The following is a 23,617-nucleotide window of genomic DNA, read 5'->3' on the forward strand; positions in this document are numbered from 1 at the left end:
GTAAGAAATCTATTTTAGATATTAATTAAAATAGGATGCAATTATTATTGATAATCATAATAAACCTTTTATTAGTATATTTTAAAATCCACAACAATATGCTTATATTTATTTTTTTAATCCCCTTAGATTATAAATTAGTTATATTTTTCAAATAATAATTTATTTATTACATTTTAGAAAATGTATAAAAAAGTACTTTTATGATTTTATCAGTTTTCTACTTTAAAATTTTTTATTTAATTTATATTAAAATAATATCTATAATATAATGTCATTAATAAAAAAATAATAATTTATAGATACCAACAGAAAATATTAACATAAAATAATATATCATTTTGATATAAATGTGAATAATAAATCTTAAGATAAAAATATATGAAATTATGAAATTATATATATATATATATATATTTAAAAAATATTAAATAAATATTAATTAATAATTATATTTTATTTATCATATCAGTATTTATTAATAGTATTTATAAATTATTATTTTTAATTACATTAAATTATATATATTATTTTAATATAATTTAGATTTTAAAATAAAAAGAAGTGAAATTATAGAATATATATTTTTTATTTTTTAAATATATTTTTATTTAATATGTATTAAAAAATAAAATTTATTAATTTTAAAAATAATTTAATAATATGATAATATTGAGAGAAAAAACATTAAAAATTTTATAAAATATATTATTTTATTTGTATTAATTATATTTAAAAAATTTATTATTTAATTTATATAGTATACTTTTTTTTAAAATATATTTTTTTATAAAATATTTTATTATTTAGTTTTTATAATTTTAAAAAATTTATTAATTAATTTTTTAAATTAATATTTTAAATTTTTTCTAATAATTAACGGTTATAATTAATAAAAAAATTAATTAATAAATTTTTTAAATATTAGAAATATTTTAATATATTTTGTAAAATAAAAAAATTAGCTAATAATTTTTTTTTAATAATTCTAGAGTAAATAGTGAATTTCTCTTGTTAAAATAGTATAAGGGAGCTGAGTACTACAATTATTGCTTACTCAACCAGCCTAATTAGCCTCAACTAGCCAAAATCCAAAAGACCTGAGCGCAGACCCACGGACAAACACCACCGAAACCGTGAGCGATAAAAATATACAGAGACGTCTGCTCAAATAGCTCCAAAATCCTTTCACAGAAGAAGAAGAAGAGGAAAAAGCTCTTTTTTGAGCAATGCAATGCCTGTTTTTCCAGAATTCAATGCTCTTCCTCTCACGGGATTTGACATTTCTTCCTTAATTTTTGCTATTCTTTTGGTTTAATATTTATTATAATTAATCCAAATACGCATTTCAAAGAGGACAAAAAGAGGGTAAGTTAGCAGTGCTTGGTGAAAGGTGAGTTGAGTGTTTGCTGGTTTAGCGAGCTTTTTTTGCTGAATTTTCCTCTGTCTGACTCATGATTCCCTGCAGGTTTTCGAGTTTTGGTGAATTTTCCTTTTTCTTTCCCTGAGCTAAAACATGGAAAAAAAGTGAGCTTCAGTGTTGGTTTCACCGTTTTCATGACTTTATGGATTATGGACTATGGTCCTTTCAATTTTTTTCTTTTAATTTATATCATCTCACTATTTTTTCTTTTGAAAAGCTAGTCAAGAAGTGTAATGAATAGTCCTCATTACAGTTTTTTTCCCTTTCTTTTCAATTCATAATTAAAAAACTTTTTCGGGTTTTGCTTAATTTTGTGGCAGTTGAGCTTCAAAGTTGAAACGGACTTTTCCTTGGTTACTCTGCTATCGGCTTCTGGGAGTTGAAGATCGCCAGAAGCAAAGCTCTTGAATGGCCATGCGGTTTTCCGAATAGATCCAGTGGATGAGCTTTTGATCTTGATCCGGGTTGAAATAAGAAATTTTCGGATACAAAAACCTCATACTTGTTTTAGTATTGCACTGTTGATTTCCTATTCAGCTGATAACTCTGCCACTCCATTTGACAATGCAAGTGACTGAAGCGTCGAAGCTGGAGCAAATTTGAGACCATTGGCTTAGATTAGAGGAGGTAAAATGAATTGAAGAGGAAAAAAAACTGGTGTTCGTTTTGTTTTTGCATGTGAAGTTTAATTTGTTGATGAAAATATTGAAAGAAGGAAGTGGAGTTTTGAAGTGATCATTCAAGTTTTGGTTAAAGCAGGAGTTTGTGTTGCATTATTCAAGTGGTGAGGATGTCATCGTGGGAGCATCTTGGGGAGATTGCGAATTTTGCCCAGCTCGCGGGTTTCGACGCAGTGCGGCTGATAGGGATGATAGTGAAGGCCGCGAATACAGCGCGAATGCACAAGAAGAACTGCAGGCAGTTTGCACAGCATCTCAAATTGATTGGGAACTTATTGGAACAGCTCAAGATCTCGGAGCTTAAGAGGTATCCGGAAACACGGGAGCCTTTGGAGCAGCTTGAAGATGCCTTGAGGAGGTCTTACATTTTGGTCAATAGTTGTCAGGATAGAAGCTATCTCTACTTGCTTGCCATGGGTTGGAATATCGTTTACCAATTCAGAAAGGCACAGAATGAGATCGACCGGTACTTGCGACTAGTTCCTCTTATTACTCTTGTCGACAACGCTCGTGTCAGGGTATATCAGTTGTTCTGGCTTTGATTCTCTCTCATATCTTATTAAGATATTACCTCTTTTGTGCGAATAATTGCTTTTTGTCTTTCTTTAAACTTAATTTCTTGTCTTCTCTCTTTATGATGTAATTATATAAATCTCAAATGGTAATGTGCTATTTTCAGTTATTTGTTAGGAAAACCATACATGATGGAAGGTTGATCTCTTAATCTTTCTTCGTTCCTTGTAGGCACTGCTTTTGCACAACTGTTACCTTTTCTCAACTTAGCTCGCAATTGGATTTGTTTTGTCATCTTTTATTTGATGTACTTTATCTGCTCCAATCCATTCCTTGTTTCTAACACATTTAACGGTGGAAGTAAATGGCAATAAATTGACCCAAGGGTGTCAAATTGGAATATTATAATGGAGATTCCATGTTAGGTTCTGCTGATGTATCATGTGACTGAGTGCAGACAGCTGCATCTGCAGTTGGTTCAAGCAGTTCTGCAATGGATTATTTGTAACTTTTTGGTATGCATGTTACAGATAGAGGGTTTTCTTCTAGTGGGTTGACTTCTTTGGAGGGTAGCCAGTGGGTAACTGGAGTAAAAAATTCTACAGCCAGATGTGTTAGATGGATGACCTTGTTGATTTGGAACTTTGGCTTTCCAACAATGGTGACGTTATCATAATAAAGTATACTATTTTAGAAAGAAGGTTTTAACCATACAATTAGAGCACTCTACTCTAACTCTTTCCTTAAAGCTCATGATAATCAGCTCTCTGTCCCATATCTATGCAGAACTTGACTAATATACTCAGTGCCTTCATTGTTGCAATTGTGCTTTATCCTGTCTGCATTTTATATCTGTGCGAACTGATCTATGACCAATGACTTTCTGTTTGCTATATGCAGGAGAGACTGGAAGATATTGAGAAGGATCAATTCGAGTATACTTTTGATGAAGAGGATAGAAGGGTACAAGATGTGATCTTGAAACCAGAACCCTTGAAAGATCAGACAGTGGTGTTGAAAAAGACTCTTTCTTGTTCCTACCCAAACTTGGGTTTTAATGAAGCTCTTCAAAAGGAAAATCAGAAACTTCAGCTTGAACTACAACGGTCACAAGCTAATTTGGATGTGAGTCAATGCGAAGTTATCCAGCATTTGATTGATGTCACAGAAGCTGCTGCCGTGAATTCTTTTCCGCAGAAGAGTTCGTCCATAAAAGTATCCAAGAAATTGGAGCCCAATTATTCAGATGTTAGTGACAAAAATTGTTCATTTGATGAAAGCTATCCTAAGAAAAGTGGTTCTCACTCAGCTTTAAGGTTAGATGCCTTTTTTCTCTGTGTACGAAGTGTAAGCACAGCTGTAGTTTGTAGATACTACATGTACTGAGGTGTGGCATCGTCCTTTACACATGTCATGGCATTGTTCCTGCATATTCTTTTGGCCTGGCTGATTGACCGACATCATAATCTGAACTAGTTGAAGCACTTTGGATTAGATGGTTCACTTGCTAAAGGATAGCTTGATCTGAATTGATATGGAAGATTACTCAAATGCAACTCCCATCTAGCTTATATATATATATAAATTAAAAAATGATACGGCTTTGCTTACTAATAGTTAATGCCATAAAAGTTTCAGCCCAAATTTGCAGAACATGTAGCAGTCTCAGAATTATACTAATTGTTATATCTAAATCAAACTCATTTTGAATTTTCATCAATTCATCTTGTTATAGGATTTCCAAGATGATCACCGACATGCTAGATTCAGTTTACAACCTTCAATTGTTGTAAAGCAAATGCAATTCAATAAGTCTGATGCCACGCTTTTCTGTGCAGAAACACATCCTCATTTTCTTCAGGAGATGATCTGCTGTCACATAGGGGCTCATATCAGCATGAAGAATGGCAAAGTGATTTACTTGGTTGCTGTTCAGAACCTTCCCTGTGTAAGTTGTCTCAGATGATTATTTGTTTCATTATCTGATGGCAAGTAGTGGTGGCTTTGATGTAATGTTAAAGTTATTCCATTTATGACCTGGAGGTCATAGGTTCAAGTCATGAAACAATCTGTTTGCAAACAGAGCTAAAGGCTGCATACAAGTGTGGGATGCTTTGTGACTGCTTACCCTTTTATTATTTGCTGACAAGTTCTATTGTAGCAGTAATGGCAATACTTGTCCTCATCATTGCTTTTCAAGTATCATTGTGATGTTAATAATCCATTCTAGATTGAATAGGGGACTCTTCCCCTTATCCTTGGCTGTCTATATTAGTGTAGTCTGCTAATTCAGTGCTAGCTACTAACTTGCTCATCAGCATCACAATCTATAATTTTTTTTTCATTCTGGATTGCAGGAAATATTGTTTAGCTATTAGTTGTTCAGACTGCTGATGTTATGGATTTGATCCATAACAGTTTATTATGGCAATGTCGTGTTAGAGGTTTCATCCTTCCCTACACATGAAATTGCTGATTGAAAGTGAAGAAAATAACCAACAAATTATATGGAATAATTGTGGTTGATAACAGAATCTGATTGCATGCCTCTTTGTAATTCAACTTGATTTGGGTTTTCAGTGTTTTCCCTCTCTCTCTGCATACACATGCATCATATATTCGTTATTAGATCCTTTTCATGCTCTCCTAAGTTTTTTTGCAACGTCAGGTGCTATAGATTCAACTTTTTTAATGTGTTTCTCTTACTGTTATTGTAATTTTCTGCAGCTTTCCTTTTGTGGACATAGTCTAGATGCAAAACCATGTGGGTCTTTATGTGCTTTTATCTCTTAGTCTTTTCTATTCTGTGTTCAGAACATTGAATGGCCAAGGCCAAAGCACCTTGTTACATTTGCCATTTTTGTCTTAGGCATTCTTCTCAAACTGCAGGTCTGAAGACATTCTTCTTTCCTTGTGGGACATTCTCAAAGATTGCTACTGTGGCAACCAACAGGCACATGTGTAAGTGGCTCTAGTTCATTCCGTAATTTTACTGTCAGAACAGTGTAGCTTGAATCATATAGCTGACGCCAATTATATTAAGGCTTGATTTAGTTGATTTGAAATTGGATTATGACAACATAGGTTTTGATTTTTAGACTGAATCAAATCATTCATGGTGTTCCATCACTTAAAAATTTAGGCTTTGAATGCTCCACTTGTGGGAATTTATTTTAGTCCTTTTGTTCTTGTTTGCATAAAAGTAACCAGAAAAGAGAAAAAAATGTATTTAAGTACCCAATTGAATATTAATACCAATTTTTGCTGTTCTAAAATTACCATATATATGTTAACAAAAATAAAATAAGCTGTCACATAATACCTAACTTTCAGATTTCTTAAAACAAAAATGCATGAAATTAATGTAGTGGAAGAGATAAAGAAAATATGAAGTTGGATGAGAAGTATAGATTGAGATAGGCTGTAAAAACTGAATAATTGATGTCATAACTTGTTTTTTTTTTAATTTTAGTTGTAGTTTTTATTTAAACAATGGGGAAAAATCAACTGATCAGTATGATACAAATTTATATATGTTATAAACTTTTCGCATTATTTGGGCCTAAATGTGATGTTTGAAAAAAAAAATGTTTGGGGCAGGCTGTAATTTAATATAATTTGACCTAATTTTAGTCATATAAAAACCTTGAGCACTTAAATTTAAGTTTCCCAAATAACTTTAAGTCAGCTGTACTATATCCTTGAAATTTTGTGCATGCTTTAAGTCAGCTGTACTATATCCTTGAAATTTTATGCATGCTTTTGAGACATTTTGAAGATCATGCAGGAAATTTTTGTTTTCGTGATTTTCAGCTTCAGCAGAAGCGTGTAACGAATTGATGGCATATTCATTGATACTATCATGTTGTTGCTATACTTGCTGCATCAGGAGAAAGCTTCGCAAAATGTTGAATATCACGGTAGTGACTCTGTCAATATGTGATACTCTTTTTTTTAAGGGAAGTGAGACATCAATAATTGTTCCCCTTTTCTTGGTGTGAACCGAGTCTATTTTGTGGCATATGGACTAACCACTGATATCATGCCCCTACCCCACCACCCAACCTACCTGCACTTACTCACTGAAAATTACTCAACATATGTGGCTTTATGTGAGTAGGTAGTCCACAAGTGAGTTCATAGTAGAATTTTCCCTTTGTGTGCCTTTCTAGCTGCCTGATATAAGAATATAGTCTTGTGGTTGACATCATTGTTGTCCAAGACTCTAAAGCTGGATTATGTCAATCTATTGATAAGTGCTTCTGCAACAGTGATTATCATTGCTAATTTACAATGATTTTTAAACTTAAAACATCATTTTGAAGGTTTGATAGATCAATTCATAGTTTCTTATGCCTTAACAGTATTGGCTAAAACTAATTAAAAGCTCTGGAACTATTTTTGTTCTTGTTATTGACATATGGATTTGAAGGTGTGTTACTGTGTTCTACTTAGGGGTGTTCAAATAGCTGATTTAGTTTTGAATTGAATAGAACCATAAAAACTGAAAGATGAAGAAAAGCCCAATCCAATCAAATCCCATTCCCATATAATTCAGCTTATATGGGAAAAAAATCCAAAAATAGTGCAAAACAATACCTTCCAATGAAGCAACAATATTTAACAAATAATCAGTCCCACAATCTTAAAAAATAACAATACACAAATAATTAAATCTTCAAAGTAAAGGTAATTAAATACCCAAAAGAATGGCCTGAAGCAACTACAATTGCAACACCTAACTCATCTCTAACCTGCTCTTTGACAATTGCAAGTTTGCCTGATTGGACGTCTGTTGAGTTGGGGCTACATAAAGTAAGCTCTCACTCTCCTTAAACTCTGTTAACTCCAGCTGCCTTCTTATCCAAAAGGGGATTACTGGATTTGGAGTTTGATTCCAGGACTTCTCGACTCTACCTCATAATGTTTTACTATAATTGTTCATAAATAAATCTATTTGATTATTTACATGATTTTTTAAATCTGAATCTGCATTAAATGCATTAGTTAATTGAATTAAGGAGTAAGGGTCTCTATATAATAACTTCCAATTGAGTACCCAATAGAAAAGAGGTGGACATGTAGGGGATGTCTAATAGTTTTTTCCAAAAGTGTTTGATGACAAAATCTCACAATCAATCTTGTTGGGAACTGAAAGGGGGCACCAGTAGCGAGTGCTTATATTTAGGTAATCGCAGTAGTGTTGGTTCTTGAATTTAGAATCCACTGTTGTTCATCCTCATGGCTTATCTTGATCCTAATTTAGATTGGATAATTTGGATTTCCAAAATGTTTTGCCTCTTATATTACTTTTTTTCTTTTGGCAGGGAGGATTTGTTGATGATTTTCTTTCCCATTTGATGTGTTGTTGTTGTGCCCTTGTGCAAGAATGGCGAGAATTGGAAATTCGTGGTGTTTATGGTATGTTTTTCAGGACATCTGCTTGGGTTTGTGGAAACTTCAGTCATTAATATGCAACTGTCACTGTGCAAGTTTGCCTGATGTTTGATATAAAACCAACTTTTGCAGGTCCTGAGAAGACAAAAACAAGCCCACCACCCTCACAGTTCATGGAATCCTAGGTAATGTGATGAACACATTGTTTTGTTGTTGGTTGAACATTTATACAGTTTGAAAGCTGCGAACAGGGGAGAGGTTAATGGCTAATTGCCACTGTTATATGAAACTTGTACGGGACTGCTTTTATCCCATTGACGACCCTTACACTTGTGCTGGTCAGCCATGTGGTAAAGTTGTTTTTTCATCACTTCCATAGACAACAGATGATGTATTATAAGCTAAATTTTACTTAATATAGCGTTGTTTGAGTTAATCACTTGGTTTTGGATGATCACATGGACTAAAGGTTTCCTCCCTAGGAAAAAAGTAGAACTCGTGATTTGTTGTCTTATGTGTGACGGTATTTGATTACTAGGTTAACCCTGGGAAGGAGAGAGGGGTGCTTGTTCCCATTTTCACCTTACTGAACAACATCCTATTGTTATTTTTTTCCCTCAATAGTTCATAGATTGCATCAACTCCTTTCCGCATCCTTATGTTCCCATCCTCATAAGCCAGTACTTCATTGCTCTTTCCATCCCCTACAACAGCAACATCATGATCTAGTTCAGGGCCTCAGGATCCTCTAAAAATGCCTCTTGAATGAAACTGAGACTCAAATTTCCTAACATTAGCGGCAGCGGCAACTGGTTGCTTTGATGCTGGATCGAACATCTTCATAACCTGTTTAGCTTGGCTGCATTCATTGGGCAGCTTTAGTCCTCTCCCTTAGTACAAGTTCTTGTTTTGAAACAGATATCATTTTGCCAGTTGTTAGTTGAGTAATTCCTTCTACAGATGCCACAGCTGAAAACGCCCAGCAGGATCCTGTATGGAGGTTTTTCCTTTTTGAACAGATCCTGTGTAGGGTTTGATTAATCAATAAGCTACGAAGAAATTAATTAGCGATGAGCTGGTAGTTTTCTGGTAGAGAGCAAAAAAGTCTATAAACTTCTCACGTAAATGAGAACTGGGGGATGAACGCCACATCTCTGCTGTCACATGTGGCGTATCCAGACATCCAGGGTTTCCAGACCATCAGAATAAACGCTAAACATGAGGCATTATAGTTGTCAACTCTAAATTTCGCTTGCATGTTCAACAAATCCATTCACGTGAGAAATTCATTAGAATATATATAAATTTTAATTTCTTTAAACAATTTAGTCTTTTAACGGAGTCCCTAAATATTAGAATCAATTTTTCAATAACCAGAGAAGTTTTTGTAAATCACTTTTAGTTAGAAACATTAAATCAAAACAAATTCAGCCTCTTTTGAAATTAAAATTTTATTTAAAAAATTAAATTAATTAAAATTTTTAATCAATTCAATTATTTACAATGAAAAAGAAATTAATTTTTTAACTTAAAAAAAGTATTCCTGTCAAACAAGCAAAATAATAAACTTATCATTGTCAAATAATAATACTACTAATAATTTTCTAATCTTATAATGAAAACTCCCAAGTATCAGAATTTCTAAACTGAATCTTCCTTAACTTCATTGATTCCGTCAACTTGCCAGGTAGATCAGCACTGAATAATTTCATTGCTTGTTCTCCTCTACGTGATCTCACGCTCTACGCTAACAGAGTCAATCCAGGTTTAAGAATTATAAAAAACAACGGTGAGGCGTGTAATAGGTTAAAAAAAGAGTTGAGGATCGCAACTTAAACAGGGTGGGGATGCAAATATGCCCTTTTATAAAGTGTGGAATACAAAATTAAGACTTTCCCGTTTGTTTCTTTGCATATTAATCTTTTCCATAATATAAGAGGATTGTAAGAACAAAATAAGCAATTAAGACTTATAGAAAATGAAAGTGGAATAAGATATCAATATATACATACAGACATGCAAACTCGTATCTTGTACGAGACTGTACACCTTCTCGAGAGGTTGAACAATCAGCCTAGGATAGTACGTAGTTACTAAAACCAAGCACACAAATATACACAAACTGTATTATTGATTTATAATTAATTACTTGTGTGGCTTTAGCCTTCTGTGTGATCCTGATCAGCAATTCATGCTGTAGGGTAAGATGCTTGCATGGCAATGCCACAAAGCCCCTCCTTTGCATCAATGTCTTTCTGCATCCTTATGTAGCCTTCCTCGCCCCATTGGGTTCCCCATGAATTCTTCACAAGCCAATAATTCATTCCATTGCTCTCTCCATACCCAACAGCTGCAACACCATGATCTAGTTCAGTGCCACAAGATCCTGTAAAGATGCCACTTGAATAGAACTGAAACTCATATCCCGAAGCATCGATGGCAACAGCAACTGGTTGTTTTGCAACAGCCTTCATTAGTGCTGCCTCATTGTTGGCTGGAACATCTTCATAACCTGTTATCTTTGCTGCATGGTTGGCTTCCTTCTGGGTGTTGCATGTTCCATCAGATCCCTCGTATGGATAGTTAGCCTCAGTTGTTAAGCCATGATTTTGTTCTGTGAATTTAAAGGCATCATCCATTAAGCCACCCTGGCATCCTTGATCCTCTCCCTTGGTGTCACAATCAACAAGTTCTTGCTCAGAAAGTGAGATCAATTTTCCAGTTGATAGTTGAGTAACTCCTTCCACAGCAGCCACAGCCGAAAACGCCCAGCAGGATCCTGTATAAAATTTCACTGATCAATCAGCTATATATAAAAAATAATTACTGATGATCCAGTTATGATCTGTTAGAAAGTTGGTACATACCACACTGGCCTTGGTCCTTGATGGCAGTAACTGCTCCTTTCTTTCTCCAGTCCATGGAAGATGGGACTGCAGAAACATTTTCATACTTGAAAGGACCTGCTTGTGCAGAACACATATGCCCCTTGAATCTATTCCTTGTGGTTTTGAATTCTTCATTAGTAAGATCTGCAAACTTATTGACGCCAAGCTTGTATGTTTTCCCTGAAGCTTTGTTGAAGGATTCTATGCGCTCTACATTTTTCTTGAATATCTGATAACGCATCTCCTTCTCACTAGCATCCTTGTATACGCGTCCATATCGAGTCATCCATTCCTCATGCTTTTCATACATTAATGCATCTTGGAGAGTACGAGCTATGGCTTGAGAAGCCAAAGCTCCCAATATGAAGATCAATGCCAAAGAAATACCCCAGTTTTGGATTGTGAATGCCATGGGGAATGATATGCTAACTGCTAACTGCTAAGAATGATGGAATCACAGGATTGCTTCAGTAATTTATATAGAGTTCTCCAATAGCTTGCTGTTTTAGCATTCTGGTAGGGAAACATCTACGTGCCTGGAAAGACATTCTGTTTTGGACCAGTATTATTGATTTTTATTTATTTATTTATTAGTTCATTAATCATTTAGAGGTGCAGTCTGTCTTCAGTGGCAGTTTTTGTCTTTTGTGTTTTAACAAACTAAAATTCTCTCACCGTACCGTTTCCTGCAAAAGATATTTGATTGAAATGTGAATAATTGTTTGTCTTGTGGCGAGATAATGGCATTGTTCTTCCAAAATTATTGGAATGTGTCGTGTCAAGACATTTCTTAGCATATATAAGAATGACAGAGAATCTAATCTAGAGGTTTTTGATTCAGGTTGCATATTTTAAGATGTATAAAAAGAAGGCTGAAAATGATGTTAAGTCTTTGGATTAACCCTTGAGATTCAATTCCTAAAAAAAAAAATTGAGATTTAAAATTAGATAACTATAGTTAAAAGCTTGTTTCTTTGTCTGGTTCTGATATTTTGTGTTTGATTATAGGCAGTTTACATGACAAGTTCCGAGTGAGTTTCTAAGGCCTCATTGCAGGGTTTATGTCTTGATTTTTAGCAGTGTATTTTCTTGATATTAATCAATCCAGAGAAAACATCATCATTTTTAAAACTTTATTTGTTTCACGAAAATTAACTCTGAATGTAGAAATTTCCAGGAAAACTTATTTTCCATATTTTTGTTGCAAGGTTAAAAAGCAAAGAATATCAATGAGATTTTCGTACAGAAAGTCCATTCTTGAAATTTCGAAGTACCTTAAACGCTAAAAATTACGAAATTTTTTTTCACAAAATAAACAGAGCCTTAGGCTTTATATTAATTCATTGGAAGTCTTACATATATTGATAGGGTTGTGGTTTTTAACCATTATCTTCTATCATTCCAAACCTTAGAGGAACTGAATTTCTATTTTGCATGCTATAGAAATAGAAACCTGTGAGAGTCATCAGAAAACAAAATGAAGGTTCTGACTGAAGTAGATATGTGATATTGCGTTAAGCACTTCATCTCATATGTGATAAATCATGAAATTTTCTGGCAGAGACACAGTCGTCATATTTTCCAATTTTTCATCATCGTCCTTAATACAACTGTCCCTGTCAATCTTAGATTTTTTAGTGATTATCAGTTATCTGACTCATATTGATGACGTTGAGTCATCTGGGCCCTGGGTCCACACCAGTGAATATTGTCCGCTTTGACTCAAGGCCGCACGGTTTTGCTTAAAACGCGTCCACTGGGGTTTCAAGGGCAGAGACTTATAAGACCTTCTCCCTTTCAACCTCTTTCCGATGTGGGATACCCCTATGATCCACCTGCATAGGGTTCTTTCTCCCCCATACAGGCCTGAGCGTGCTCGCTCAGCGCACCGTACTCATGAGGACCAGGTTATTTTCCCACAGACGGCGCCAATTGATGATCTGAGATCCAGAGAAATAGGGTTTTTACAATGGGCTTTGTAAAATTTAGAAAAAGCTTAAACATAGAGAGGAGTATTTCTCCTTTTATATGTTTCCTTTTGTCTGCTAGTGACGTGCCAACAGAACGAGTATCATTAGACCATCTGTTCCTGCTATGCTGATACGGACGTACGAGGGAATCAGATCTCTGCCCCATGCGTAACGGCCTCTGATTCTCTCTGTGCGCGTGTAGTCGGGTCTACGAGGCGGATGGATGAATCCTTCTTCGGGTTCCGGGCTGGGTCGGAGGATAGGAAAAGCTGGATCCAAATGGGATCGGCCCGAGGTGCAGTGAAGACCAGGCCGGCCTGGTGGAGAAAGCCAGATGAAGCCCGGTTGTGAGGCTGAGCGGACTGAACCCAGTTCGCGTGGGTGGCTTGAGGATTTCTAAGTAATGGGCTATTTTCATGGGCCTGGCCCTAGACGGGGTGAGGTGAGCCCAGAGGTCATCACATATGATAAGATAATATAAGAAATTAATTATGCTGGAACAAATATAAAAGTTTGCATAAGATATTCACATCCATATTATAAATAATTAGTTGCAGATATACAAGCTCGTTCTGATACGACGACTGTACACCTACTACCTGAGATTATGAACAATCCACATAGTAATTACTAAAAGATGCTTCCACACTATATTATTTATATAATATACATAGTTGATGGAGGCTGTTTGGTCCTGAACTTCATGCTGTAGGGTAAGATGCTTGCATTGCAATGCCACAGAGCCCTTCCTTTGCATCAACATCTTTCTGCATCCTTATGTAGCCTTCCTCGCCCCATTGGGTGCCCCATGAATTCTTCACAAGCCAATAATTCATTCCGTTGCTCTTTCCATACCCAACAGCTGCAACACCATGGTCTAGTTCAGTGCCACAAGATCCTGTAAAGATGCCACTTGAATAGAACTGAAACTCATATCCCGAAGCATCGATGGCAACAGCAACTGGTTGTTTTGCAACAGCCTTCATTAGTGCTGCCTCATTGTTGGCTGGAACATCTTCATAACCTGTTATCTTTGCTGCATGGTTGGCTTCCTTCTGGGTGTTGCATGTTCCATCAGATCCCTCGTATGGATAGTTAGCCTCAGTTGTTAAGCCATGATTTTGTTCTGTGAATTTAAAGGCATCATCCATTAAGCCACCCTGGCATCCTTGATCCTCTCCCTTGGTGTCACAATCAACAAGTTCTTGCTCAGAAAGTGAGATCAATTTTCCAGTTGATAGTTGAGTAACTCCTTCCACAGCAGCCACAGCCGAAAACGCCCAGCAGGATCCTGTATACAATTTCACTGATCAATCAGCTATATATAAAAAATAATTACTGATGATCCAGTTATGATCTGTTAGAAAGTTGGTACATACCACACTGGCCTTGGTCCTTGATGGCAGTAACTGCTCCTTTCTTTCTCCAGTCCATGGAAGATGGGACTGCAGAAACATTTTCATACTTGAAAGGACCTGCTTGTGCAGAACACATATGCCCCTTGAATCTATTCCTCGTGGTTTTGAATTCTTCATTAGTAAGATCTGCAAACTTATTGACGCCAAGCTTGTATGGTTTGCCTGAATCTTTGTTGAAGGATTCTATGCGTTCTACATTTTCCTTGAATATCTGGTAACGCATCTCTTTCTCATTAGCATCCTTGTAAACGCGTCCATACTGAGTCATCCATTCTCCATGCCTCTCATACATGGATGCATATTGGAGAGTACGAGCTACGGCTGGAGAAGCCAAAGCTCCCAAAACGAAGATCAACGCCAAAGTGATGCATCGGTGGTTGTTTGTGAATGCCATTGGAAGTAGTAGCTGCTAGGATTGATGGAGTAATAGGATTGCTTCATTGATTTATATAGAGTTCTCCTCCAATAACTCGTTATTATAGGATTCAGACGGGGAAATCTACGTGCCTGGAAAAACATTCTGATTTGGACTAGTACTCTTGATTTTAATGACTTAATTAATATATTATTGGAAGTTATAGTTTCTTGTGACTTGTCTCTTTAATCGAAATTCTGCCTCCAGTATAAGTTTTGTCAGAAAACCAAGATTCCCTTCCCGCACCGTTAAGTTGATTGAAATGTGAATGATGTCTTGGCTTGCAGCAAAAAGATGGCATTTCAATGGTGGACTTAGCCTTGGACATCTGCCCATTCACTCTGTTCTGCCAAATTATTGGGTTGGGTCATCTCATAACGCAGAGTATAGCTTATATTTAGTGTGCAGCCCATATACATTTACCAACACTGTTAGATCGATCGTAAAAGAACAAAACTAGGCTGAAAGTAAGATTCATTTTATCTTCTTTTATGCTTCGCCTGGAACACATAATAAACAGCAAAACATCTTCTTAATAAGTAAAAAGATATGTAGTTTTTAGTGAAAGCTGCTGATATTTTCAGGTTCATGGTATTGTAATAGTTGCAGTAGTAAATATTTTATGTTACTAATAATAGAGACATCTCAGTAATATCCCACGGTACAGGCATAAATTCTGCCCATAACATAGGAGCCAATCATGCAGACTTATCTTCTGTACATAATCACTGATTTTGTATATCATTACTGTATTATTCCCTTCCTTTTATACCTTCTCTATGCATGTATAAATACCTGTTCATCGTGAATAATAAAGACAAGTCCTTCTTAGAATCCTTTATAGTATCAGAGCCACAATAAAACTCTGACGAGTCCCCCCTCTCTTTTCCTGTTCCCTATACTCGCTCCATGGCTGATGAACACAGATCCACCACTGGACCCACCTCAAACCCACCTACCACTAACCATTCACAATCACCCTCTGCCTCAATCCTCTCTGGCACTCAACTTATCATGTTCAATCCCGCTTCTTAACTGCCCATCAAACTCACTGAGGGCAATAACTTTGCCACATGAAAAGCCCAAGTGTTCACACTCATGTGTGGCTACGATCTCCTCCCTACCTTGAAGGATCTGAAACTCCACCTCCTCAAACCATCACTGACTCCAGCACAAAAATCGTCAACCCAGCTTACAAATTATGGTAGCGTCAAGACAATCTCACACGCAATGCTCTAATGGCTTCCGTCTATCCACCCATTGCTTCCTCCATTGCTACCGCCACCTCTTCCAAACAAGCCTGTACAGATCTCCAACAAATCTCAAACACGTATCTACAGTCTCTGTGACTCCCTCGCCAAAGTCACCCGTGATTCCAAATCCATCTCTGAATATCTCAGAGAAATTCGGACCTCCAGTGATGAACTTGCCACTGTCGGATCCCTTCTCAGCAACGCCGAAATGGTTATCCAAATACTCAGTGGTCTCGGCCCCGAATACCGTGAGATCAGTGCTGCTATTCGCGCTAGAGACTGATCAAGCATAATTTAGCCATATTTTTATCATAATTATTATTGTTTATTTACACATTTAGTTTAATTTATGATTTTTATTTTATTTTTACAGAAAAGGAATAAATTGAAAAATTAGAGAAAAAGTACAGAAAATTGACAGAAAAGTGATTGGTTCAGTGATTTGTCCAAAACACTCAAATCACCGGGTAAATCACTTTGACAGCAGAAACCTGGAGGCAACAGACAGAAGTGATATGGGTCAGTGATTTGCCCAAAACACTCAAATCACCGGGCAAATCACTTTGACAGCAGAAACTGACAGAAGAGCGAAAAATTGGGCAGAAAACAGAAATTTGAATTTTCAGAAGTCTAATTCCAACCCAATCACTACCAACATAAAACCAAAAGCCACGAAAGAGCTTCTCATCCAAGAAATTTCAATTGCAATTAAATTCAACATCAAAAGAGGAGTCAAACACCAAATCAAAAAGGAATTTTGAAACCCTAGATGGATGGAATTCTTCAGCTATTAAAGGAGAGCCTCCAAACCAGCAGAGGATCTTCTGATCATCTCTCAGCTTCAGAAACTCTCCAGAAACGCAGCAATCTCTTCTTTCTTTTTTTTCTTTTGTGATTTTGTCCACCATGAGTGGCTAAACACTTTCCTTTCTAGTTGAAGTTGGAAAATTCAGATTTGTGATGAATTGGGAGATTTAAATCTCCATTGTTAAACTTCTATTTATTTTCAATATTTATACAATTTGATCTTTCTATAATTGTTGCTTTGCTTTTAGAATCAATTTAGGCCTATTGCTTTTAATTGCTTGAGTAACAATTGTTTGAATAATTTAAGTCCGTAATTGCTTATATTATTTGAACACAAATTTAATCAAGTTGCATGATCTAAACTTGACCACGCGGTTGGCAAGGTTAGAATTAGGTTTCTCTAAGTCTTAATGCAGTTAACAGTTGTTCGATGCCAAAGGCCCCAAGGACGTTCCTTGGCAACTTGTTAACTAGTGTTTGATTAGCGAACGTTTCCTAATCAAACTAGAACTAAGGAAGAATTTGGATTGTGAGAAGCGTCTTCCACATCCTAAACTAATTTATTGAGATAAATAGAAGTATTAAAGAATCAATGATCAATTCTAAACAATCTGAAATAGATCCATACTTCAACTAGAAGCTTTTCTCTTATTGATTTACTCATCTTTAAATTATTGCTTTCTTTTGTTATTTAGTGTTAATCCATCAACTCAAAACCCCCCTCTTTTAATTACTTGTTATTTACTTGACCTAGTCATTATTAGGAAAATCATTGGTGTCAATTCCCTGTGGTTCGACCCTATTGCCACTATCTACGAGTTTATTGTTGATTGTTTAATAGGTTTATTTTTTACGGCTTCGACAACCGCTTATCAAAAATTGGCGCCGTTGCCGGGGAATTGATTTAAACTAACGTATTTTCCTTTTATGATCAGGGCTGATCGTAAAGAAGCTCTTCTTTACGATCCTAAAATTGAACGCACTACCAAGACCTTACAAGCATGGCTACGGTAAGTATGTCTTTTCTCTCTTCTCAAATTTCTGAACTAACCTCTATAGTGAGAAATTATGGTATAGGTCAAGCCCAACAACTTCAACAAGCACATGCAGGATTCTATGGACAACCAAGACATAATCCCTACCTTGACACATACAATTCAGGTTGGGGAGACAATATGAGCTATGGCTATACAAGGACAGACCACTACCATGACTACCAAAGAGATCTGCAATACAATCCATGTTGGGGGGACAATCCGAATTATGGCTATGCAAGGGCTGACTACTACCAAAACTATCAAGCCCAAGCAACACCTCAAAACTCCAATATGGAACTTGAAGAGATGGTAAGGAAATTGGAAATTTCTAGGAAAATTCTCCAACAGCAAGTGGATCAAGCGGTCAATTCAATGAACGCGCACATATTAAGAAGAGAGGAAGAGCTTCAAGATCTATGGGACGATGATGAAGAAACAGACCAAGCCGCTGAGTCTGCTGCACAAATCACCACTACTGTAATACCCGGCTAGCTCAGGCATCGGAATTCCTGTAGTCCGGGGAAATTTCGGAAGTCGGAGTTGCCAGTAAGGGTTAAGTAAAAGGTTTTGAAAGGGTTTTTATATGTGTTAAGTGTTTTTATGGTTTTGAAGTCAAAAGGTTTTGAGTTTTGAAGAAAAAGGCTAAGGAGACAAAATGCAGGTTCGGCCGCCGAAGGTGACATTCGGCCGCCGAAAGTGCTTGAGGTTCGGCTTCCGAAAGAAAAGTTCGGCCTCCGAACATTGCATGGTTTCGCCTGCATGTTTGGCCGCCGAACGTGGTTGACCAAGCCCTCTATAAAAGCCCCTTAGGGCGGTGTAAGAGGGGAGTTTTCTTCCTCTTCCCATCCAAGGTGAGCTCATGTCCTCCTTGGCATGATTTCTTAGTTTTTTCATGAGTCTTCAAAGGTTTAGTAAGCTTTAACTTGGTTTTGAAGGTTTTTGAGCAAGTTTTGGAGTTGGAAGCTTGTCAAGCTTGGAGCTCCATATTTTGAAGTTGAGGTCACACCAACTCAAGAGGTAAGGGTTGATCTCTATGTTTTATGATGTTTTAAGCATGTTTTATGGAAAGTTTTAGGAAGTTTATGGGGAAAAAGGGTTAGAGACGCATGGTTGTGCATGGGAGGGTTTTAGGGACCCTTTATGCACTTTGTGTTTCTATGATGTTGATGTTAGAGGTTAAGGGTGTTTTAAGGTCCCTTTAGGTATGTTGAGAGGTTTTTGCAAGATTTGGTGAGGTTATATGCATGTTAAGTGAGTTAGGAAGGTTTAGGGGGGTGTGTTGGTGCATGAACTGGGTTCTGGAAGAACTCAGGTTCGGCCGCCGAAGTGAGTTTCGGCCGCCGAATGCCTTGTGGAGGTGGTTTTGGCTGCCGAAGGCTGCTTCCGAAAGTTGGACTTTCGGATCTGTCATGCACATTCGGCCGCCGAAGGTGCCGCCGAACCTACCCGAGTTTCGTCTCTGGAGGAGACTTTCGGCCGCCGAAAGTGCCGCCGAAGGTGCTCTGTTTTGCCTTCCTTTGCATGATTTTTCATGCATGTTTATGAGGCTTTAGAGGAGTTTTGGGAAGGTGTATTAGCGTTATGATAGAGATGTTTGGCACCTCTTGAGAGTCCTTTGGTGTAGGAGTTGATCAGAGAAGAGGTGATTAGATTCAGAGATAGAATTGGCCCAGAGGTAGCAGAGCAGAGGCTTCAGGTGAGTGGAACTAACTGTGCATGTTTTAAAGTTACTGTTTGCATATGAGCATGAGGCACGCATCATGAATGCCATGAAATATTAGGTTGTTGCATTAGAATTCACGAAGGTGTTGCATTGCATAATTGGATGAGAATGTGGATGAATGTTGAATGATCCTTTAGCCCTCAGTATGTTATGAAATGTCATGATATGAGTCAAGCATGATGAATATGAGCAGGGAGGCCTAACCGCCCTTGTGAGTGAGTCAGCATAGTCAGGAGGCCTAATCGCCCTGACAAAACCTTTTTCAGAAAATAGTCAGGAGGCATAATCGCCCTGACAAAACCTTTTTCAGAAAATGGTCAGGAGGCCTAATCGCCCTAACAAAACGTTTTCAGAAAATTAAGTCCTGGAAGAGGCCTAATCGCCCCAGGCACTGTGCTACGGTAAATGCTACAAGTGAGTCAGTTATGTGGAGGGCTATAGGTGACAACTTCTTCCTTGATGTGATTTGGTTATGTGATGATGCATAGCATAAGAGCATAGGTTTTAATGAACTGTTTTTATCGTTTCTACTCACTGAGCTTTAAAAGCTCATCCCTCTCCCCTATTCCCAATATTGCAGGGCCAGAGTGTGATCAGAGTAAGCTATGAGCAGAAAGCTAAGAGGAGAAAGAGAAGAGTAATGAAGAAGTTATGTAATAGCATGTATAGTGTAAGAGATGTATATGTACATGTATATGGTTATGTAAAGATGAGGTATAGAGCATGTTTATGGTTAAGTGATGTTATGCTATGATTGTATGCATGTAAGGTATAGTGTGGACATGATGTATATTAAGATATGAATGAAAAGAGTAATGATGTGAATGAAAAGAGGATGGTGTAAAGTGAAGACAAGTAGAAGAGATATGGTTTAGAGATGTGCTTTGCCTAATGTATAGAGTTATGGTTTGTCTATGGTTGGCTAATCCTAGCAGTTGGACATGATCATGAGTTTTGAAAGCAATGTTTTTATGATGTATGAAATGGGCCAAGCTGAATGAGTAAGAGTATGCATGAGTGAAGCTTGAAAAAAAAAAAGTAAGCAAAGTTTTAGACACAGTCCCTCGGGGTAAGCCTGGGGTATTTAAAAGCAGAAGTTTTATGAAAGAATGATCATGTATGGGATTAGTCTAGATGTATAGAGAGTATGTCAGGCTTACTACGGGTCCCGGCGGCCTTAAGCCGATCTGGATCCTAGTGCCGAACAGTTTGGCGCCGTTACAGAAGGGTACCGGTTTCCGGGCTGTTACAACTACACTTGAAGCTGAACTAGATACCCGATTCCAGGTTACTGCAAAATTTTCTGCACCAGCAAATTCACCTAATGCCACACCTGCCACTGCTGAAATTGCGCCGGCAATTGCTGAACCTGCTGTCCAAAAATCAGCAAGTGCTGAATCTGCCACCATTGCATCCCTTGTTGCTGTCCAAACACCAGCAACCTCAAAAATTGACACAACTGAACCAGAAGATGTTGCACTTACTGAACCAGCAACATACACCACTGAATCAGCCACTATTGCATTCCCTGCTGTTGTCCAAAATCTTGAGCAACAAGTGAGCCAAATGGCCACTTCAATGAGCAAATTTGAGTCTCAAGGGAAGCTACCCTCCCAAACTGAGATAAATCCAAGACAAAATGCTAGTGCCATCACATTGAGGAGTGGAAAAGAGCTACAAGACAGCAAGGCTAAAAAATTGCAAAAACAGGCCATGGAAGAAATTCTGCCAGAAAGTGATCAGGGCAGTGATTTGCCCAATTCACTAGTAGAAACTGACCCGATCGCTGGGCAAACTGAGCTGTCCAGCAGTGATTTGCCCAAATCACCAGAGAAGGCAGAGAGTGATCTGCCCAAATCAACAGACCATGCAAAATCCAGTCAAAGGCATAAACAGCAACTTATGGAGAAATTCAAGGTACCTCCTCCCTTCCCAAAGAGATTTGCAAGATCCCAAAAGGAGAAAGAGGAAAAAGAGATATTGGAGACACTTCGCAAAGTGGAAATCAACATACCCCTACTTGATGCTATCAAACAAATACCAAGGTATGCTAAATTTCTCAAAGAGCTATGCACCAATAGGAGGAAACTTGCTGAACATAAAAAGGTAAGTGTGGGGGAGTGTGTCTCAGCTGTCATTCAAAGAAAACTTTCCACCAAATGCAAGGATAGAGGAATGTTTGCCATTTCATGCAAAATAGGCAACATAGGAATAAAGAAGGCCATGTGTGACCTTGGAGCTTCAATAAATGTCATGCCTCTTTCTATTTTTAACTTGTTGAATGCAGGTACACTCAAGGGCACCAGCATTATGATCCAATTGACTGATCGATCTGTTGTCTACCCCAAGGGAGTGCTAGAAGATGTGTTGGTGCAAGTGGACCAATTAGTCTTTCCAGCAGATTTTTATGTTATTGACATGGAGGAAGACAAGGGCAAAATCACCTCTGATATCCTACTTGGAAGACCATTCTTAAGTACAGCAAGAACTAAAATTGATGTGCATGATGGCACATTGACTATGGAGTTTGAAGGGGAAGTTATCAAATTTAATGTTTATGATGCCATGAAATTCCCCAATGATGTTTCTCCTGTTTATGGCCTTGATGTTATTGATGATTTAAGTCAAGAAATTTTTGATTTTGATCAAGAAAATTTACTTTATGATGGTTTTTGCAGGAAAGGAGAAGTGGACAGCAACATCACTGAAGTAGAAAAAACAGCAGACTGCTGTAACTTGCTGGATGTGGGTGATTTGCCCAGTGATTTGCCTAGATCACCAGATAATCTGCTCAAATCACAGACTAAATCACTGGAGCAGACAGACTTGACAGACAATGATTTGCCCAAATCACCAGATAATCTGCCCAAATCACAGCCCAAATCAGACAGCAAACAGCAGAAATCAGCACAAACAGCAACTGCACCAGAACTGAAACCATTGCCCAGCCACCTCAAATATGCCTACTTGGGAGCTGGAAATTCACTTCCAGCAATTATTTCTAACCAGCTCAGCCAAGAAGAAGAGGAAAAGCTCCTTGATCTGTTGAGGAAGCACAAGAAAGCAATTGGGTGGACCTTGGAGGACATAAAAGGCACCTCAAGACCATTCGGTGGAGGCTCAAGACAGGATGCAGCACATGGAAAGCATGTTGCAGCTGCTGGTTCAACATTTTTTGCCCACAGACCAGCCACGACAGTGATTTGACCAGTGATTTGTCCAAATCACCTGCTCAAATCACCCACATCCCAGGCAGTCCCTTTCCTTCTCCTTATTAATTTTTTCATATTTATGTTTAAACATTGAGGACAATGTTTGGGATAGGTGTGGGGGTATTTGCTGTTAGGTTTAGGTTATATTTTTTCCGTTTACATTATCTTTTTGCTTTCTTTTTATTTCTTTTTGCATTTTTTTGCCCCATAAACACACACCAAAATTTTTTCACATATTTTTTTCACTTTTTGCACACACACACACAAAATTTTGACTTAGCTTTTGCTCTACTCAGCATAGATAACAAGGTTAAAAGAGCTTCCTATCTCATGACCCCATTGATTTTCCACCCCTTTAAGCCTAAATTGAATCAATTATAGTGTGCTACCTTCACTTTGGAAGTTCTTTTCTTAAATTGAATCTCTAAATTTGCATTGGTCAAGGGAAATAAAAATATAAATACATGCAAATAAAAAGTTAGTGTAACTCCCTATGAGGTGATTTGCCCAAACTGTCATGAAAAGAAAAGAAAAAGAAAAACCAGCACAAAGCACAAATCATGAAACCTGTTCCTATGGCCAAATAAGCTATGAACAGAGCTAGTAGCCACTTGAAGAAGTGACTAACTGAGTAACCGGGGGTGGGTATCACCAATATGCACCTTCGCGTAAAAAGGTTAGTGACTTTTTCAGGCAAGAATAAAAAAAAGTGCTGCTGAATAAAATAAAATAAAATGCTCAAAGAAGGGCAAGTCTCTCTTAGAGGTTGCATTGAGCTTATACAAAGAGAATAAGCATGAATGAATCAAAAACCTTTCCTTTGACCATGATAGGTAAGGGGAAACAAGGAAAAGAGAAGAACAACCTTGGTGCATGTATTC

At 37.3% G+C, this 23,617-nt stretch overlaps 3 protein-coding genes across 5 annotated transcripts; 1 reads left to right on the plus strand and 2 right to left on the minus strand.

Annotated features, from left to right (window-relative positions):
- The first annotated feature begins 1,857 nt into the window (after window positions 1–1,857).
- Window positions 1,858–8,449, plus strand: LOC110608627 (protein MID1-COMPLEMENTING ACTIVITY 1). 2 transcript variants are annotated; one of them, XM_021748181.2, is made up of 9 exons: window positions 1,858–1,915; window positions 1,966–2,050; window positions 2,183–2,621; window positions 3,517–3,932; window positions 4,455–4,564; window positions 5,506–5,577; window positions 6,430–6,536; window positions 7,944–8,037; window positions 8,146–8,449. In XM_021748181.2, the coding sequence occupies exons 3-9, from the start codon at window positions 2,214–2,216 to the stop codon at window positions 8,196–8,198; spliced, it is 1,260 nt and encodes a 419-aa protein (XP_021603873.1). In that variant the 5' UTR covers window positions 1,858–1,915; window positions 1,966–2,050; window positions 2,183–2,213; the 3' UTR covers window positions 8,199–8,449. The 2 variants fall into 2 exon arrangements, 1 of the variants encoding a protein (XP_021603873.1); XR_006351601.1 differs by lacking the exon at window positions 6,430–6,536 and having other exon boundaries at window positions 1,912–2,050.
- Window positions 8,450–9,982: 1,533 nt separating this feature from the next.
- LOC110631261 (senescence-specific cysteine protease SAG39) lies at window positions 9,983–11,366 on the minus strand. Its single transcript, XM_021779031.2, has 2 exons — window positions 10,881–11,366; window positions 9,983–10,792 (listed from the first exon to the last, which is right to left on the minus strand). The coding sequence occupies exons 1-2, from the start codon at window positions 11,311–11,313 to the stop codon at window positions 10,203–10,205; spliced, it is 1,023 nt and encodes a 340-aa protein (XP_021634723.1). The 5' UTR covers window positions 11,314–11,366; the 3' UTR covers window positions 9,983–10,202.
- Window positions 9,983–14,722, minus strand: LOC110623627 (senescence-specific cysteine protease SAG39). Of its 2 annotated transcripts, XM_043958753.1 has the most exons (3): window positions 14,251–14,722; window positions 13,572–14,162; window positions 9,983–10,201 (listed from the first exon to the last, which is right to left on the minus strand). In XM_043958753.1, exons 1-2 carry the CDS (start codon window positions 14,681–14,683, stop codon window positions 13,573–13,575), a joined length of 1,023 nt encoding a protein of 340 aa, XP_043814688.1. In that variant the 5' UTR covers window positions 14,684–14,722; the 3' UTR covers window positions 9,983–10,201; window position 13,572. The 2 variants fall into 2 exon arrangements, with proteins under 2 accessions (XP_043814688.1, XP_021624323.1); XM_021768631.2 differs by lacking the exon at window positions 9,983–10,201 and having other exon boundaries at window positions 13,361–14,162; window positions 14,251–14,721.
- Between the last annotated feature and the right edge of the window lie 8,895 nt (window positions 14,723–23,617).

This window comes from Manihot esculenta, chromosome 1 (assembly GCF_001659605.2).
Source record: "Manihot esculenta cultivar AM560-2 chromosome 1, M.esculenta_v8, whole genome shotgun sequence".
Lineage (NCBI taxonomy): Eukaryota > Viridiplantae > Streptophyta > Magnoliopsida > Malpighiales > Euphorbiaceae > Manihot > Manihot esculenta.

Excerpts from the sequence above, each read along its gene's own strand:
- LOC110608627 (XM_021748181.2), top strand. The coding sequence starts at position 2,214 with ATGTCATCGTGGGAGCATCTTGGGGAGATTGCGAATTTTGCCCAGCTC. Across the intron at positions 3,933-4,454 it reads GGTTCTCACTCAGCTTTAAG|AAACACATCCTCATTTTCTT; the intron begins GTTAGATGCCTT and ends TTTTCTGTGCAG. Across the intron at positions 5,578-6,429 it reads GGCAACCAACAGGCACATGT|CTTCAGCAGAAGCGTGTAAC; the intron begins GTAAGTGGCTCT and ends CGTGATTTTCAG.
- LOC110631261 (XM_021779031.2), bottom strand. The coding sequence starts at position 11,313 with ATGGCATTCACAATCCAAAACTGGGGTATTTCTTTGGCATTGATCTTC. Across the intron at positions 10,793-10,880 it reads CAAGGACCAAGGCCAGTGTG|GATCCTGCTGGGCGTTTTCG; the intron begins GTATGTACCAAC and ends AATTTTATACAG.
- LOC110623627 (XM_043958753.1), bottom strand. The coding sequence starts at position 14,683 with ATGGCATTCACAAACAACCACCGATGCATCACTTTGGCGTTGATCTTC. Across the intron at positions 14,163-14,250 it reads CAAGGACCAAGGCCAGTGTG|GATCCTGCTGGGCGTTTTCG; the intron begins GTATGTACCAAC and ends AATTGTATACAG.